Source organism: Sminthopsis crassicaudata, chromosome 3, assembly GCF_048593235.1.
Source record: "Sminthopsis crassicaudata isolate SCR6 chromosome 3, ASM4859323v1, whole genome shotgun sequence".
NCBI classification, from domain to species: domain Eukaryota; kingdom Metazoa; phylum Chordata; class Mammalia; order Dasyuromorphia; family Dasyuridae; genus Sminthopsis; species Sminthopsis crassicaudata.
This window is the reverse complement of record NC_133619.1, coordinates 583114327-583132627: the sequence shown is the minus strand read 5'-3', so window position 1 is coordinate 583132627 and position 18301 is coordinate 583114327. Positions and strand designations below refer to the sequence as shown.

The 18301-nt window shown below is 34.8% G+C and overlaps 1 protein-coding gene across 1 annotated transcript; it reads right to left on the bottom strand.

Moving 5' to 3' along the window:
- Positions 1-14803: 14803 nt before the first annotated feature.
- LOC141559904 (olfactory receptor 52P1-like) lies at positions 14804-15757 on the bottom strand. Its single transcript, XM_074297558.1, has one exon. The coding sequence runs from the start codon at positions 15755-15757 to the stop codon at positions 14804-14806; it is 954 nt and encodes a 317-aa protein (XP_074153659.1).
- Between the last annotated feature and the right edge of the window lie 2544 nt (positions 15758-18301).

Genomic DNA, 18301 nt, shown 5'->3' with positions numbered 1-18301 from the left:
ATGATGGACAGAATCAGCTACATCCAGAAAAGGAACACTGGGAAATCAATGTAAACTGTTTGCATTTTTGTTTTTCTTCCCAGGTTATCTTTACCTTCTGAGTCCAACTTTTCCTGTGCAATAAGAAATTCAGTTCTACACACATATATTGTATCTAGGATATACTATAACATATTTAACATGTATAAGACTGCTTGCCATCTAGGGGAGGGGGTGGAGGGAAAGGGGAAAATTCAGAATAGAAGTGAGTGCAAGGGATAATGTTGAAAAAAATTACCCATGCATATGCACTGTCAAAAAAGTTATAATTATAAAACTAATAAAAAAGGAAATAAAACTTTTCTCTCATAGATTTCTTTAATATCAGAGATACCGTTAACTCTCCAGTTTAAATAAGGTATAGAAGTTGTCCATGAGTGCAATGTTTCAGTTTGTTTCCATTAATAGTTGTCAGGAGAAGAGGTTCATTTAAGTTTTTGAAGGAGAGGGACTAAGAGAAGGATAGATAAAGGTAATACTATAAAGACAGAGAAAAGAAATAAGAGATTTAGGAAATGCAAATGATCATAAGCCTGGCAAAGAAACATAAGGCAGTTGTTAGGGGACAGATTTTTTTTCCAGACAAGTTCTGGGGTTCTATAGCAGCCTTAAGTGAAATATGTAATTTTGAGATTTACCAAAATTTCATCTTTCAAAAAGGGGAAGATTTCTCAATGAAATTTTTAGTCTATCATTTATTTTACAACTATAAATAACAAGACTTAGAACAATTTCATGGGAAGTGACCTTTTTCTCTTAGAAGTAACTATGGAGGAGTAGAAACTAAGGCATAATCTGCCAGTATCCTTAAATTTAGAGAAAGAAGAATCATAATTTTTTTAACAATTGTTTTATTAAATATTTAAAATAAACTCAATATAATGATGTAATCTTATTAGTCAATCTTACCATTTAAAAATGATTCATTCCTTACCCAAATATTCTAATACTGTTTCAGATACTCCCTCTGCATCTACTACTGTCTCAAGAATTCATCAAGTAATCACTATGTATCATGTATTGTACTAAGTGTAGGATATACAACACATAAACACAAAAAGCTACATGTTTATAGATTCAATATCTATATCTTACAAATACATATGCATGCATGCAATACATACATGCATATATATATGCTATTCATTTGAGCCTGTGGGACTTCTGTTCATTTGACGTTTTTCGGTTAGGAATAGTTTCGTGACTTGGAAGCTAGGAAACAGAGGATAATCATAGGGGGGAAAAAGCTATGTATGACCCTATAGGAAGTGGAACTGAGACTGGGAGTTAAAGATGAACTGGCCAAACCAAAGTACTTTGATCTGCATTTACAGTGTTGTATAGCTAGGCCCCAATATTTGTCTCCAGGGATGCCATATGTCACAATCTTTTCATCTCTATTGATTTCCACTCCTACCCTCATCCCCATTCCCATCCTCCACCACTATCTTTCTCACTATCCTCCCAATTCAAGGAAAATGTGTAGAGAGCATTGTCAGACTTATGAAAAGATTATAATTTGGGAGCAGACCACTGAACTTTTAGAAACTGTACAGTACACATCTCCTTGGTTTTCTGTGGAAAAATAATTGGATCTAGAGGAGTGGAACTTAGTAGGAGAGCAGCTATGTCAATTCTACAATGAAAATGGACCTGACTCAATTTCAAAAGACACACTTAATACATATAATTTAATCCAACTGGCTTTAGGAAATTACATAAATTATAGAATAAGGAAAAAGATGAAAGAGCAGGAGGGGAAGGATCAAAATAAACTAGGTGAAAAGGATGAAGAATCAGATAAGAATGGAGTTAAGTACAATTTTGAGTGTGAAATATCACAGCAGAAGAAATTAGGCCAGTCCCCATCCCTTGACCTACCTCCCTCAATTAACCCTTCATGGGTGGAGGGAGGAGGAAGAGGAAGTAACACATTCAGCACCACCTATGAAGCAGCCTATGACAAGATTACAAAAGGCATTGGTTAAGGCTAAGAGAGAAGGACAGGACATATCTGATTTAAAAATAAATGCATACCCTGTGATTAAAGATGTTGACTCTTCAGGTCAAAAAAGGAGAAGATACACTCCTTTTGATTTAGAAAAAATTAAGGATTTGAAAAAAGGTTGCACTCTTTATGGGGTTTACATCGTCTTATGTTAAGATGTTACTAGGTAATTTGGCTTATTAAATCTTAACCCCTTGTGACTGGAAATTCATACAAGGACATGTTTAGAGCCTGGACAGAATTTGTTGTGGCTTTCAGAGTTTCATGAATTATGTAGGATTCAAGCCCAACAAAATAGGCAAACTGGAGTTAATATATAAGTCACCTTTGACCAACTGGCAGGTGAAGATCAATATGCAGAGAATTCAGCACAGATTAATTATCCCATAGAAGCATATGAACAAATTGCTACTGCTGAAACAAAAGCTTAGGGTTCCCTCCCAGGAAAAGATTGAGGGGAAACTTTCACAAAAATAGAACAAGTTCCCAATGAAACTTTTGCAGATTTTGTGGGATGTTTGCAAATAGCTATCACAAGAACCATTGGAGAAAATACAGCTACAGAAATAATGATAAGACAACTGGCTAAGGAAAATGCCAATGAGGTTTGCAGAAGAATTATATGGGGAGGAGATCATAAGATGCTGTGCCACAGTGGGCACAAATGCTTATCATACCCAGACTATGATGAACACGGGAAGACAGGGTCCTTCTTGGCAAGGGACTTCTATAGAGAGTCGTTGATGTTTTCAGTGTGGAAAAATTGGACATCTGAGAGCCCAGTATAGGTATGGAGATAGAGTGAGAAGACAGGGTGAGAGAAGACCTAAAACCCTATGTCCAAAATGCCACAAGGGCTTTCACTGGGCCTCAGAATGTAGATTGGCCCAGGGAAATGAGAACTGGGGCTCAGCTCCAAGATATCAATCAAAAGACAGGTGGGGCATGATGGAAGCCAAAGTTATACCTTTAGAAGCTCAATACTTTGATGTGATTAATAATCCAAAAAGCAATCATATGGCAGAAAGGGATTACATGATCAATCAGCCGAAAAGCAATCAGATAGTAGAGAGGGATTATAATTGGAGAGATTACAGGATTTTTTAACCCAAAAGAAAGGCAGTGTCCAGTGTGAGCAGCTCCAATGTAATTGCCAGATGATGAGGAGAAATTTAGAAAGTGGCAAATAGAAAGGAATTAGGTAGGTTAACTGCTTGGGAGAAAGGATTTACTTATATTTCTACAGATGGAGAGGGAATCAGATGGGTGCCCACGAGCCATATTTGCCTTGTTTATCAGAGAGAGACAGAAAAAGAGAAAAATCTGGAAACAAAGGAGAAGACCTAAAAACAAAATCTGCAGGAATCATTGGATTCCTTGAGACGAAAAATTGCTGATGAGATTATTGCAGGACTTCAAAACTTGCAGTAATTATTAGATTCCTGGCACATGAATTAATGGACAATAGATTGGTTTTGGACTATTTCTAGGACTTATGGACATGTATAATTCCTCATGTTGATTTGTGTTATTTGTTACATCATCCTTAGCTTTTTGTTACTATGTGCTTATGTAATTATGTGTAATGCCTCCCATATTGATGGACTTATGTATACCTCTTTTAAGAGTGAGCCCCTTCAGAAACCCACTAATTTCCCATTTCCTTTGGTGTTTTCATCTGCCTTTCTAAGATGTCAGGGAGGGCGTGATCACCTCCTTTTTATGGTGTTTTCACCCTTTTTTTGAGCAGTCAGGAAGGCATGATCACCTTTTTTTGGGGGGTTCTCACCTCCTTGAGAAGTCAGGGAGATCATGACCACCTATGTTCTAAAAACAAAAGAAAGTGGGATATGTTAGGATTATTACAAGGCACTAAGTTAGTGGAATTGAGGAGACAGTGGTTAAATCTAGTTTAGCATTAATTTAATCTTACAACCAATAATGGTTTCCTAGTGATATAATGATTGGTGTATACTCAGTGTGGGGCATATAAAGAGAAGGTCTCACAGACAGAAAGGACAAGCTCACTAGAAGCTTTCTGAGGCTGAGACAGATTCATTCTATTGTCCACCTTTGTTGTGGCTGGAGGCTCAATCACAAACCTTTGGAAGTTGAGGAGATTCAGAAGCTAGAGAAGGCAAGCCTCTCAGAACCATGGAGACAGATAGGCCTTCAGAAAAACTAGCCAAGCCCTGAGTGAAAGAGACAAGACTTTAAAGGAGATAATAAAGATTTGGACTTTAACTCCCTGCTGCATTTGGGTTGATTACAGAACTGAAATTAAGGCTGCTCCCAGAAGCCCCCCCAAGAAACCTGCTCCCAGAGAAGATTATATTTTAGAGAAGAATATTACAGGAGAGGTTGTGGGAGAATTGAGACAAATATATTGTTGACAGATTTGTGAACTGATACAACCATTCTGGAGAGCAATATAGAACTATACACAAAGAGCTATCAAACTGTGTATACCCTTTGATTCAGTAGTGTCTCTACTGGGCCTGTACACCAAAGATATGATAAAAAAGGGAAAAGTACCCACAAGTACAACAAAGTTTATAGAAGCCCTTTTATTGGTAGCAAGGAACTGGAAAATGGGTTCATACCCATCAGTTGGGGAATGGCTGAACAAGCTGTTGTACATGAAGGTAATGGAATATTATTCTTCTATAGAAAATGATGAATAAGCTCATTAGAGAAAGGCCTGGAAAGATTAACATGATATGATGCTGAAGCAAAACCAGGAGTACATTGTACACAGTAACAGCAAAAATGTGTGATGATTAGCTATGAAAAACTTTAGTAGTTCAGTGATCCAAAGCAATGTTAATAGACTTTGGACAGAAAATGTCATCTGCATCCAAAAAAGGATATAAGGAAACTAAATGTAAATCAACACATGCTATGTTTACTTCTGTTTTCTTTTTTTCTTTTTCTTTTTTTTTTTTTTTAGTCTCTCCTATGTTTTTTGCCTATTGTTCTGATTTTACTCTCCTAACATGATTAAAAAATAAACTTATTACCAAAAAATTGAAAAAAGTAGAATTGAGAAATGAAAGCTTATGACCTTATGTGAAATAAAGAAACAATAAAGCAAACCAAAAAAAATTTACAAAGTAGGAAGAAAGAACATGAAATATCTCATTGGAAAAACAACTGACCTGGAAAATAGATCCAGGATAGATAATTTAAAATTATTGACTCATCTGAAAGTCATGATCAAAATAAGAGCCTGTACATCATCTTTAAAGAAATTATCAAAGAAAATTATCTGATATTCTAAAACCCAGAGGATAAAATAAAATTTTGAAAGAATTTACCAATTATCTCCTGAAAGAGATCCTAAAATAACACTCCCAGGAATATTATAGCCAAAATTTGGACTAAGGAGAAAATACTGCATGCATCCAGAAAGAAACAATTCCAGTACAGTGGAGCCACAGCCACAGTCGGGATAATTCAAGATTTAGCAGCTTCTACATTAATGGAACAAAGAGCTTGGAATATGATACTTTAGAGAGCAAGGGAGCTAGGATTACACCCAAGAATCACCCACTTAGCAAAACTGAGTATATACATTTCAGAGGAAAAGATGGCTATTCAATGAAATGGAGGACTTTCAAACATTAATGATAAAAATACCAAAGCTGAATGGAAATTTTATTTTTCAATACAGAATTCTGGAAAAGCATAATGAGGTAATCAGGTGAGTGATATCATTAAAAAATAAGGTTTATCTGTTTACATTTCTACATGGTAAGATGATACTTGTAACTTAATAGAGCTTTCTTACTATTATAGTAGTTAGAAAGAGTATATATAGGAAAAGGACACAGGTATGAGTTAAATATAAAGGGATAATATATTTTGAAAGATGATGGAATTAAGAGATGAGAGAGGAATATATTGGGAGAAAGGGAATAGAAAAAGTGAAATTAATTATCTTTCATTAAAAAAAAGAGACAAGAAAAAGTTTTTACAGCAGAGGGGAAGAGAGGGTAGGTGGGTGAGTGAATCTTACTCTAATTAAAACTGTCTCAAAGAGGAAATCTGTCTTACTCTGTGGAAAAATAGGAGGGGAATGGAATATGAGAAGAGAAGAAGAGATATGAGAAGGCAGGGCATATAGGAGGAGGGAGTAGTCAGTAGCAAAACACTTTAAAAAACAACTTAATTTTATTTTTTTATGATTTTTCTATTATTAATACTTATTTTCAAAACACCCATAAATAATTTTCAACATTCAACCTTGCAAAACCTTGTGTTCCAAAAATTTCTCCTCCTTTTCCTCCAGCAAATAATCCAATATGTGTTAAACATGTGCAATTCTTCTATACATATTTCCACAATTATCATGCTGCACAAGAAAAATCACATCCAAAAGAAAAAAAATGAGAAAGAAAAGAAAATGAAAGTAAATAATAACAAAAAAGGTGAACATACTATTTTGTGAACCACACTTACTTTCCACAGTCCTTTCTCTGGATGCAGATGACTCTTTCCCTCACAAGACCATTGAAACTAGCCTGAATCACCTTGCTGTTGGAAAAAGCCAGGTCCATCAGAATTGATCATCATATAATTGTGCTGTTGCTGCGTATAATGATATCCTAGTTCTATTCACTTCCCTTAGCATCAGTTCATTTAAATCTCTACAAGCCTATCAGAAATCATCACGATGATCATTTCTTATAGAACAATAATATTTCATTATATTCTTATACCATAACTTATTCGTTCATTCTCCAACTGATGGGTATCCATCCACTCAGTTTCCAGTTTCTTGCCACTACAAAAAAGGTTGTCACAAGCATGTTTGTACTTGTGGATCCCTTTCCCTCCTTCATGATCTCTTTGAGATACAGGCCCAGTAAAGACATTGTTGGATCAAAGAGGATGCACAGTTTTATAGCCCCTTTGGGCCTGGTTCCAAATTACTATCCAGAATGATTGCATCAGTTCACAACCCCACTAACAGTGTAAATCTCAGTTTTCTCACATCCCCTCCAACATATATCATTAACTTTTCCTGTTATGTTAGCCAGTCTGAGAGGTGTGTAATGGTACCTAAGAATTGTCTTAATAAGAAAACACTTTTGAGGGGGAACAGGGTGAAAGGAGAGAGAGAGGGAGAGAGAGAAAGAAAGAGAGAGAGAGAGAGAGAGAGAGAGAGAGAGAGAGAGAGAGAGAGAGAGAGAGAGAGAGATTGAGAAAGAGAAAATAAATGAATAAATGAGGGGGTAACATAGTTAGCAATAGTAATTGTAAAAATAATTTAAACCAAATTTCTCTAAGGACTAATTTTTTAAATGGAGCGGTAACTGAATCAAATTTATTTTTAAAAAGAGCCATGCCCCAATTGATAAATAATCAAAAGCTATGACTTATGCCAAAAAGACTATAAATTCATTCATAATATTTCATCTAACAATACCACTAGTAGGTATTGATACCAAAAGAAATTTTAAAAAACATGAAAATGACTTATATGTACAAAAATATTTATACCAGCTCTCTTAGGGAAAAAATGGAAATTGAGAGTATGTTCATTGATTGGGGAATAGCTGAATAAATTATGTTTTTTGGTGATAGAATATTATTGTACTATGAGAAATGATGAACAGGATGCTCTCAGGAAGAAATGTGGAAAGCCCTCCATGAGCTCAAGCAAAGTGTGATGTACTGTACATAAAGTAATAGCAAAGTTCTGTGATCACTGGTTATAAATAACTTTGCTGTTCTCAGCAGTATAATGATCTACCACTACTCTGAAAAACTTATGATGAAAAATCCATCCACACCTAGAGAAGGGACTGATTGTGTCTGAATACAGATTGAAGTGCTCTCTCTCTATTTAATTTTTCTTGAGATTTTTTTTATCAGAATGGAAGATCTATGTTTTCTTTCACCCTACTATTTTTATGGAGATGTTTTGCATAATTTCATATATGGTTTCTTAATTGGGAATGGGCTAAGGGAGAGAAAACTTGGAACTCAAAAGTATTAAAAATATAAAAATTGTGTTTTAAATCTCACTGGGGAAAAGGTAATTAAATTATTTTTAATATATTAAACATAAATTAAAAAACAAAAAATAAAGAAAATGAAATGCTTTTGCATTCTTTAGTAGAAGAATGGTTAATAATGGACCTTAGTTCTTAAAGCATGCATAATATGCTCTTCCTGGTACAAATCTATGTGTTGCTTGGTGATCCTACTTATATTATTCTTAAGGTGAGTACTTTCATCACAATTCAGTATAATAGCAGAGATCTTCTATTCCTTTTCTGCCTGTTTCCACGGTAGAAAAACAAACAAACAAACAAAAAAACAAAACCGCTGAGATCTAGCTTAGTGTGTATACAAAAGCTTTGCCTGTGTAAAATCTCACTTTCTTCCCTTAATGCATCAAGGCAAGAGACAATGTGAGGGCCAGGTTGAGAAACCTATCACTCACTTGGCCACCATATGTCTGTGAAGGCATGGTGCTTCTAGTTCTTTTGTCTTTTGTTTTTATTCTTTCATTATCTTAGTTGAATGAGCATTCACACACAAAGAAATCAGATCATTAACTTAGAAATTTCAAAAACAAAACCAACAAAGATTTAACAACTAGAAAACAGTAACAGTCTGCTAGTAACCTTCAATTTAGTAGCAACTGGAGAGGAACTAACCCTATGGAATACCCTGCTTAACCCAGGCCACTTAAGAACCAGTTCACTTACAACTGTTTGGACATGTATACATATATTGTATTTAATTTATACTCTAACATATTTAATATATATTGGTCAACCTGCTATCTGGGATAGGGAGGAAGGAGGGGAAAAATTAGAGCAAAAGGTTTGGCAATTGTCAGTGTTGTAAAATTACCCATGCATATATCTGGTAAATAAAAACTATTAAAATATAAAAAAAGAACCAGTTCACTTAAACAAAAGAGGGATGCATTCATTGAACACACCACAACTACAGTTGAACTTTAAAGGAATTATACAAAGGGGGAAAAAAAAGAACTTTCAGGGGTCATGAAGTCCATCCCTCCCCCAATTAAAAAAATAAACTAACAAGCAAACAAACAATAACTAACAATAAAACAACCAAAAATGTGTGAGTTAGGCAGAAGAGAAGGGCATTTTGCAATAATTATGTTGTGATTGAGTCCACTATCCCTAGGGACTGAATGGAAATGTAGAGGTAAGAAAAATACTACCTGGATGGTGATGGGAGGAGTGTTGTACTTCAGCCTTTGCTAAATCTTTTCATTAAGAATCTCTTTTAGAAGGATAATTTATATTAAACGACTAATTTAAGTCAAAAATATATTGACAGGTTAAAAAATACTGGGGGAAAATCATATATAAACCCCAGCCCTTCAAGGTTATCTTCACAGTTCTGAGTTAAGTAATAGTATTTATAGCTACCTCAGAGATGTCATACAAGTGGTATGCAGACTTTTATGCATCTCCAATACTCCCTAGTACATCCTAACTGGATGAAAATGAATTTGGAAAACAATTAACAAAATAAATGAAATAAATTATTTTAATCTATATTTGTGTTATTTTTAAATGTCAATATGCACTCTATGAGATCTTTATATATTGTTTAATAGTTATTCTTTCTATTTGTCTTTAACACAATTGCCCTAGTCCCCTAGTCTACCAGTAGAAGTAAGGAAAATGAGCATAGAGCCTGTATGTTTCACCAGTAAAAGTAATACAATGAAAATAAGAAGGGAAGCAGTCAAACATTATTGATCCTCATCCTTCTTCATCTTCCTCGATCCTCCTTCTCTCCTTTCCTCCCTTCCTTCCTTCCTTCCTTCCTTCCTTCCTTCCTTCCTTCCTTCCTTCCTTCCTTCCTTCCTTCCTTCCTTCCTTCCTTCTTTCCTTCCTTCCTTCCTTCTTTCCTTTTTTCCTCTCTCCCTTCCTCTCTTCCTTCTTTACTTCCTTCCTTTTTTCTTCCTTCTTCCCTTCCTTCTTTCCTCTCTTCCTTCATCCCTCCTTTCCTCCCTTGCTTCCTCTCTTCTTTCCAATTCCTGACTTCCCTCCTTCATTCTTTCTTTCCTTCCTCCCTTTTCCCTCTTCCTTCCTTCCTTCCTTCCTTCCAAAAGCCAAGGTCTCCCATTTCATTCAGTGCCATCTTCAGTCTTTTTGATCTTTATTTTGCCACTAGACCCAGATGGCTCTTGAGGGGAAACAAAATGAAATATTTATGGATAGGAAAAAAGCAAGAAAATTAGAAGAGGGGGTTTCTAAATTGCTGTTCCAGTAGACCTTTTATATTTTGAGGGGTAGAAAAGGGGCATGTAATTAGGAATAATTAACAAGACAAACATACTTTTAATTTAAATCCAAATTATTTTCCCCCATTCTTCTCTTTGGAGCATCCATAACAAATTAGGGCTTGATTTATTGTTTTGTGGAATGTCTAAAAAACAAAAAATCAAGCCCCAATTGGTAACATTTTTGACTTTCAGATATTCACATAGAGAATTTAACAATTTATTTTTCCTCTAGCAGGTCTGAGATGATTTTAGCACAGCTTACATAGAAAAATATATCTGTAATGAATGCATGTTTGATTGTTCAACATCCACATGAAGAAGAGAAAAATGTCTGTAGAAGACATAATTCTTTGTAGAATTATATAGAAGAAAACATGTAGAAGACATTTTCTATATGTGTGGTACAGGACTACATTCTAGACTAAAGCAAAGGAAATGTCTTGGTACCTGCCTAAATATCTCACAATTTTGCTTTTCATATATATGCTCAAACACATTTATAAATTGGTGACTTTATTGGAGGAAGAACAGACTGTTTGAATATATCTATTCTAACAGAAACAAAGAACTTAAAAGGTTTTCAGAGACCAGGCACTTTACAGAAAAGGAAACTGAATTTCAGAGAGGTTATCATTTGCTCAGGATAGTAAGGAAGAGAGCTAGTCTTCTTCCAGGCAGCCAGTAAGAGCCTTAGTCATCTTCCTCTAAATGTGTAATAGTTTGTCAATAGCTATAAATGGCTTTTAAAATGGAATATATTATTCAAGATATGATCTTGATAAATATGAAAAAGCTTTCTTTTCCAATTCTAGGCTCTGTTTTCTCTTAAAAGAGCCTAAGATGGAAATTGTTTTTTTGGTTGTCATGTCATATCTAACTCTCATGAAGTTTGAAGCTTGTTGTCCACCAATATTTTACACATAAACTGCTTCCTTTTCATGCCTTATTCATCCTGTATTTGTGCAACTGATTCTTGGAATTCAAGTGCAAGATTTTAAATTTATTTCTAATGAATTTTATCTTGATATAAAGAAACATAGTCTTTTGAGATATCTTTGGATCTTAACTTTGTCAGTCAAAAGACTGTTTGCTATGCCTTCAAACTTCCTTTCACATGAAGGTTTAATAATTATGCAATAAATTTTCATTCAGATCATTGATAAAAATGCTGAAGAACATAGGATCAAAAGTATATAGATATAAACACATATATACACATATTATGTACATGTATATAATAAGCATACACATGTGTATATGCACACATAACACATTTATACATACACATATACACAGAGACATATAGACACATACATATCTATTTATCTGTCTTTCTATCTATTTATCAGTATGTTTCCCAGGTTTTGATAGCAATTGTTCCTCAGCTTGATATTAATACATTAATGAATATAATTTGAATTTAGTCTTTTAAATTGTTCTGAATATACTTAACTGTGTGGTGCACTAATTTTGATCTCTTAGATCTTTTTAAAAATGATAATAGGAACAATTTTGTAAATTTATAGATATAGATATGTTGTTTGGTATATAAATATACACATATATTTTTACATTACATACATACATGTATTTAAGATGTGTGCTGACCATGTAATTTGTAAACTTATGCACTTGAGTTGTTTGTGACTTTCAGGGAAATAGATATTGATAGATTTCTCTGGATTCTTGCCCACCTCTCTCAAAATGAAACTTTGATTTCCTGTCTAAACTGTTTAAAGGGAAATGGGAAAAGAGTATAAGAGACGCTGTGAAAACTAATCATGTGTCTTAATCAAATTATGTTCTTATATACATATTTTAAATGCCTTGGTTAGTCTAGAAAAATTCATTGTATGAACTAATTCTTTAATAAAATACGGGAAATCATGAGGAGTTTCAAATACTCAACAATACAGCTAAAAAGTGAAAGAATATGAATGACAAGCATTTCTGGATATAGAACTCGGTGTACAATGGTGAAGGCAAAGTTACAGGTGATTGAGAAATACCAGTCCCAATGGTGAAATGGAGCTTATTTCCTTCTGAGAGAAGTACTGTGAATATATTATGTTTTATAGATCTGTTTATTTGTTCTTATGAAATTTGGAGTTTAGTATGTGTTTGAGGTATTGATTAGAGGTAACTAGATTGTTCAGATTAGAGGCAGCTAAATTGGAGTTAAGAAGACCTGAACTTAAATGTGACATTAGACATGGGGCAGGGAAAACAAAGGCAATTCTCTATCCATATGCATTTGCTATGTTAAACAATTGCATGTATCCAATATGGAACTTTTCCTGGACTATGTATATTTGTTGCAATAATTTTTTTGAAACAATCTCTTTGATCAATTCTAACAATTCTACTATTAACAAAATGATATATCATGCTTTGTTCCACCATTCCTCAATTTATTTACTTTGTAGTTTTTTTGCCAGTACAAAAAAAAAAAACAATTACTATAAATATTTTTATATAGATGTATTCTCTCTTCTTGCCCAAGAAGAGACTTTTCATGTAAGTTACTCAGGGAAGTTTTAACTTTTCCTATCTTTGCATAAAAATCTATTAAGTACAGTGCCATAGGATTTATTCTGTGTCGATTGGTGTGAGAGTTATATTTACTTGTTATACTTAAAAGCCTGAGAAAACAGAGAGGCTCACAAACAGAACATCTCTCAAATAATAGATTATTCATTTTCCATATTCCAGACACCTAAGGATTGTCAACAAAGAGATTATCAATAACTATCAGCCCATTTAAATACAAATCAAGAGAGTCATTAATAAGTATATTAGTAGAGACAAACAGACATTTGTAAATAATATTCAGCAATGGAACATATATATTCATCATCTCATAATTAAATGAAAATTAGAGAATTTAAGATCTCACTATGCTAATTTTTTTGTTGTGAAAATATATTAGTCTACATAACAAAATGCCATTTTACAAGTTCTTTTTACAATGTTATGTAAACTATTTATAAATTTATAAATATTTATAAATAAATTCATAAATAAAAATCTTTCAATAGTTCTTTAAAGGTATAACAATACCCTAATCAATGAATCTCTGCCCATAGATATCAATGACAAAATAAAAGGAAGAGACATGTCAAATTAAGTAAAGTCAACATAAAATACTACTATATTGGAGACACTTCTGGGAATGTAAACAAAGGCAAAATAAAACAAGAAAAAATTAAATGACTTTAAATCATTTTTTGATTTAATTTAATTTAATTTAAATGAATTTTAAAGGAGTTCATGGAATTAACTAAGTACAATTAGGGTAAGTTGGAGATAAAAAGAATAGAGGGAATGTTAAGTGAGATAAGGAATAGGTTTTTATGGGCAGTGGGAGTTTAGTGAGGAAGCAAGAAGGTGGAAATGAGGAGGTAAGTAATTTGAAAAATTGTGAATAGTCAGGGAAATTTATTGAGCAAGAAGATAAAATAGGTTATGTAATGAACAGCAAAGAGGCATACCATTGGATTCAGTCATTGAGGGGAGTAAGTGGCAAGAAGAAAGGAAAAGTAGGAAGGATCCAGATACAAGTTGGAGAAGTTTTTTGTAAGTGATCCAATTTTCCAGATGCTCCTTTTGGGAATGATACAATGTTGATTGCATCAATCTTTAGAACATTGCAGAGGCTGTGAGAAGAGATAAATAGTAATTCAAAGAAACCTGATCTATTCATCCCCACAATAAATACCAAGTGGATAAAGAATGAATGTCCTTTCCAACAATACAACAATATTTGAATTTAAAAAAAATCTTATAGAACTTATTTATCAGTAACTACATCTGTTATGTACATTACAGAAGGAAAATGAGTTAGGCCCAGATTGGAGGAACAAAAGGAGCATAGATTGGATTGCCTTCAGACAACAAACTCCTTCAATGACTCCAAACTTTTCATGAAAATTAACACCCATCTTTTTAATACCAACATTCTGCCATATGGCAGGAAGACATAGAATCCAACAGTTTGTGAAGAATAAAAGATGTATATCATACAGAATACAATGGAAAGTCACATGTTGAATGTGAGCAGGCTACAATCTATATCCAGTGGGGATTTCTGAGGAAGAGGAGTAAAAGTTGCCATAATGTAATGCTTGATAGAAAAAGAGCTTGTTCACATGGAAAGGCAATGGATAACAAAGTTTCACTAGTAAACTTGTAGAATCAAAAATATATAAGCAAGAATCCTGAAAAATGGGTGCATGTATATGAGAAGACTTGTATAAGAGTCACACAGAATAGGCAAATAGAGTTGTGTCCTGTATTTCTAGAGAGAATTTCTAATTCATTGAGATCTCAGATCAATCTGAGATTATTGAGTATACCCATTTCACACTATATCTTTGAATTTAGTAGACCATTAATAAGTATTTACAAAATGAGATATCTATCCTTTGTACATCTCTATATCATCTATTCATACTTATTTCTTACAAATCCTAGTGTTTCCCCTTCTTTTGGTTTGGGCAGAAGAGTTCCATTACTCGATCACGAATCTGTTTTGTTTTCACACCATAGATTAAGGGATTTACTGTAGGAGGTACCAGAAGATACATGCTGGCAAAGATGATATGAATGGATGGGGGCACTTTCTTGCCAATACGATGAGTGAGGAAGCTGAAAAGGGCAGGTATGTAGGAGACCAAAATTGTAGAAATGTGTGCAGCACATGTGCCCAGGGCTTTGGAGCGGGCATCCTTAGAGGATAACCTGAAGACTGCCTGGAGGATTTTGATGTAGGATATAGTTATAAGTGCTAGGTCTAGTATCATGACAGAAAGTGCAACACAGATGCCATATGCTCGGTTGATGAGAGTGTTGGCACATGCCAATTTAACTATGGCCATGTGCTCACAATAGGCATGTTTAATGATATACTTGGTGCAATAGGGTAGTCTTAATATGAGAAGTGGACAAGGAAGGACCATGATAATGGCCCTGGCAGCCCCAGCTAATCCCATCTTAATGACCAAAGGATTGGTAAGAATAGTAATATAGTGTAGTGGGTGGCAGATTGCCACATATCTGTCAAAAGCCATGGAGACCAATAAGGCAGACTCGATGATGCAGAAAGTATGGATAAAATACATCTGTGCCAGGCACTCATCAAATGCAATAAGGTGAGCATCCAGCCAAAAGATGCTGAGCATCTTGGGGGCTGTGGCAGAAGCAATGGCTACATCATTGAGACCCAGCATACAGAGAAAGTAAAACATGGGCTGATGAAGAGTAGGCTCCAGCTTGACAGTGAGGATGATGAGGGCATTCCCCAGGAGAGTCATAATATACAGGAGGAACACGGGGATACTCAGCCAGTAGTGAAAGGCCTCTAGGCCAGGAATCCCCACCAGGAAAAAAGCTGAGAAGCTGCGTTCTGTGGTGTTTTTTATCATGATGAGACTTCAGGGACAGCATGCTCAGGTTCTAAGTGTCTGGTCGGGTTCAAAACTACACAAAAGGATAGAGAATAACACAAACAGACACACAGGTGAACAAAATATTAGAGCTTGTGCTAGAATCAATATCCTTGAAGCCTGAGAAAACAGTGACTAGATATTACACTTTTCAGAGCACCATGATGAGAGAAATCCTCAGTACTTCTAATCCTATGAATGAAGGTGAAAATAAAGCTGATAAAAATTGATCATCCTTGAAATATAGGCAACAGAAAAACTGTATTTCACAAATTCCTCCTTATGTGCAGTTTTTCAACATACTCTTTCAGTGTATGATTGTTTCAGTTGCTGCTTTAATTTTCATTTCATATTCAGTGGTAAATGAAACATATTATTGGAGAGAGAAATATTCTGACCTCACAGAACAGTAGGATACAATGCAAATTGACTGCTTCTTCCTCTACAGCTATAGGATCCCAGCTAGAGGCATGAAAAGGTTCTCAGAAGTAGTAGTCCAACTTCTTTACTTTACAAATGACAACATTGAGGCCCTTTGAGATTGGATGTTTTAGTTACACAGAAAAAAAAGATTATAACTAATATTTGAATCCAGAATCTCTATTTTAGTGTTAGTCAAATTTTTATATTGATGTACTGCACAGAGAATTGTCAAGGTGAATTATTTCCAATGGTTTTTCCTAGATATTGTATCATTATCTTCTTTTCTTATCAAGCTATTGTTTTCCTTAATTCCCTTCTTCTTTCTTTTTCCATATACATATATTTATACCTATGTGTATGCATACATATATAACATGCGTATATATACATACACACACATATATAGAGATGCATGTTCGATTTCATGAAACATATAGTTCATTTATATGTGATATAGTTGCTCTCTCAGTGAACTGTTAGTTGCTTTAGAATAATGACTGTTTTCTTTTTCATCCCAGCACATATCACCAAAGACTCCATGTAAATACAGGGTTAATAAACAGACTTGTGATTCTGATGGGGGTTGAGGTCCCTTTAAGATTCCTTTCTTATTTCCAATCCCCCCCACATGACTGAAGAAGGTAGGATCTTTTGATTCATAAATCCTGGTCAAAAAGCACCCTTTTTGAATACCAATGATATCCGGGCTTTCCCAGCCCCCACTATCTGCTCAGGTTTCCCCAACCCCCACAAACAGCTTCTTCTTTATCTAAGGATCCATTGAATTCTATTCAAATTCTAACCCTGACTGAAGCTCAGGCTGGAGGCCAGCCTAGGACTCCACCCATGGGCCCCTTCGGATTGTCCAAAGCCCTCTATTATAAAAAGAGCAAGACTTGAGTCCACTCTTTTCAGAGGTCCCAAACATGGCATCCTTATGCTGGTTGTGTCAAGGATTTCTGCCCCCCGGAGCCATCCTGGCTCTGGTGTTTTCCTACCTCTTAATCTTACTTCCAAACCTTACAATAAACCTTTTTTTTTTTTAATCAATCTAGGTTTTCAGCCCTATAAATTCCTTTATAGGGGACTCTGCACAGTCACTAGGCTATCCTTGTGCCAAACCAAAAGGGGTTTCCCCCTTTCCTAACTCTCATCAATTCTATTAGTATAGAAAGCTTCCAAATAAGGAAACTCCTTCTATCAATTCATTGCAACTTCTAATCTTAGAGGACTATCTCAAACACCAATATGTTAAGTGACTTGCCCAGAGTTAACACTGTTAGCATGTAGCACAAGAATGAATTGAGCCCAGGTCTTGCTAGCTTTGTGATCTACTCTCTAATCATTATATTATGCTGCCTTTCACATAATAGGTGCTTAATAAGTGCTTCTTGAATTGAACTGGAATATCTAGAGACTTTTAGAGCATTGTAAACATTTGGTCAGAAGAAAGATCAATCCTATTTCAACAATCTTTAATGTTCACAAGCTATGCACAGGGATAGAGAGCTACACACATACCCAATGATATCATGTTAGGACAGAGAATTCTTTGCAGAGAGAGGGAATTAGAAAAGCAGAGGGAAAATTTAATTGATGGTAGAGAAACTCTTATACAAAGATGGAAAATGGTAGCTCACATCAAGAAATAGCATGAAAAGCAGACACAAGAATTTTAAATGCCCAACTTTTTAGAATTAATGAATGCAAAAGCATTGTAACTAGTGTAATGAGCAAATTTACTTATGTAGTTGAGCCGGACTGCAAAACCATACCCCAGAGGGTAGGAAGGCTGACTTCAGGTGCATTAAGGTAAGAGATTGCAGCAGCCCTAAAAACAGTCTTATAGCTGTTCATTTTGAGTATTGGTTGGGAAGGAAAGTGGAAAACGGAAGCATAGAAGTTCATTCCACCATGGCCTCAATTATGATAGAATAGTATAAACTATAACTTGAAATTCAAGTCTTTGCACAAAAAAAACATGCCTCAGTAATCATATCCTGGGGATCATGGTCAAATAGTTGTTCTCTACACTTATGAAATAACTTGTTGATCTCTATGCAGAGGATGTATACTTCACTGGCTTCCTGATTGTCTGTT

Excerpts from the sequence above, each read along its gene's own strand:
- LOC141559904 (XM_074297558.1), bottom strand. The coding sequence starts at position 15,757 with ATGATAAAAAACACCACAGAACGCAGCTTCTCAGCTTTTTTCCTGGTG.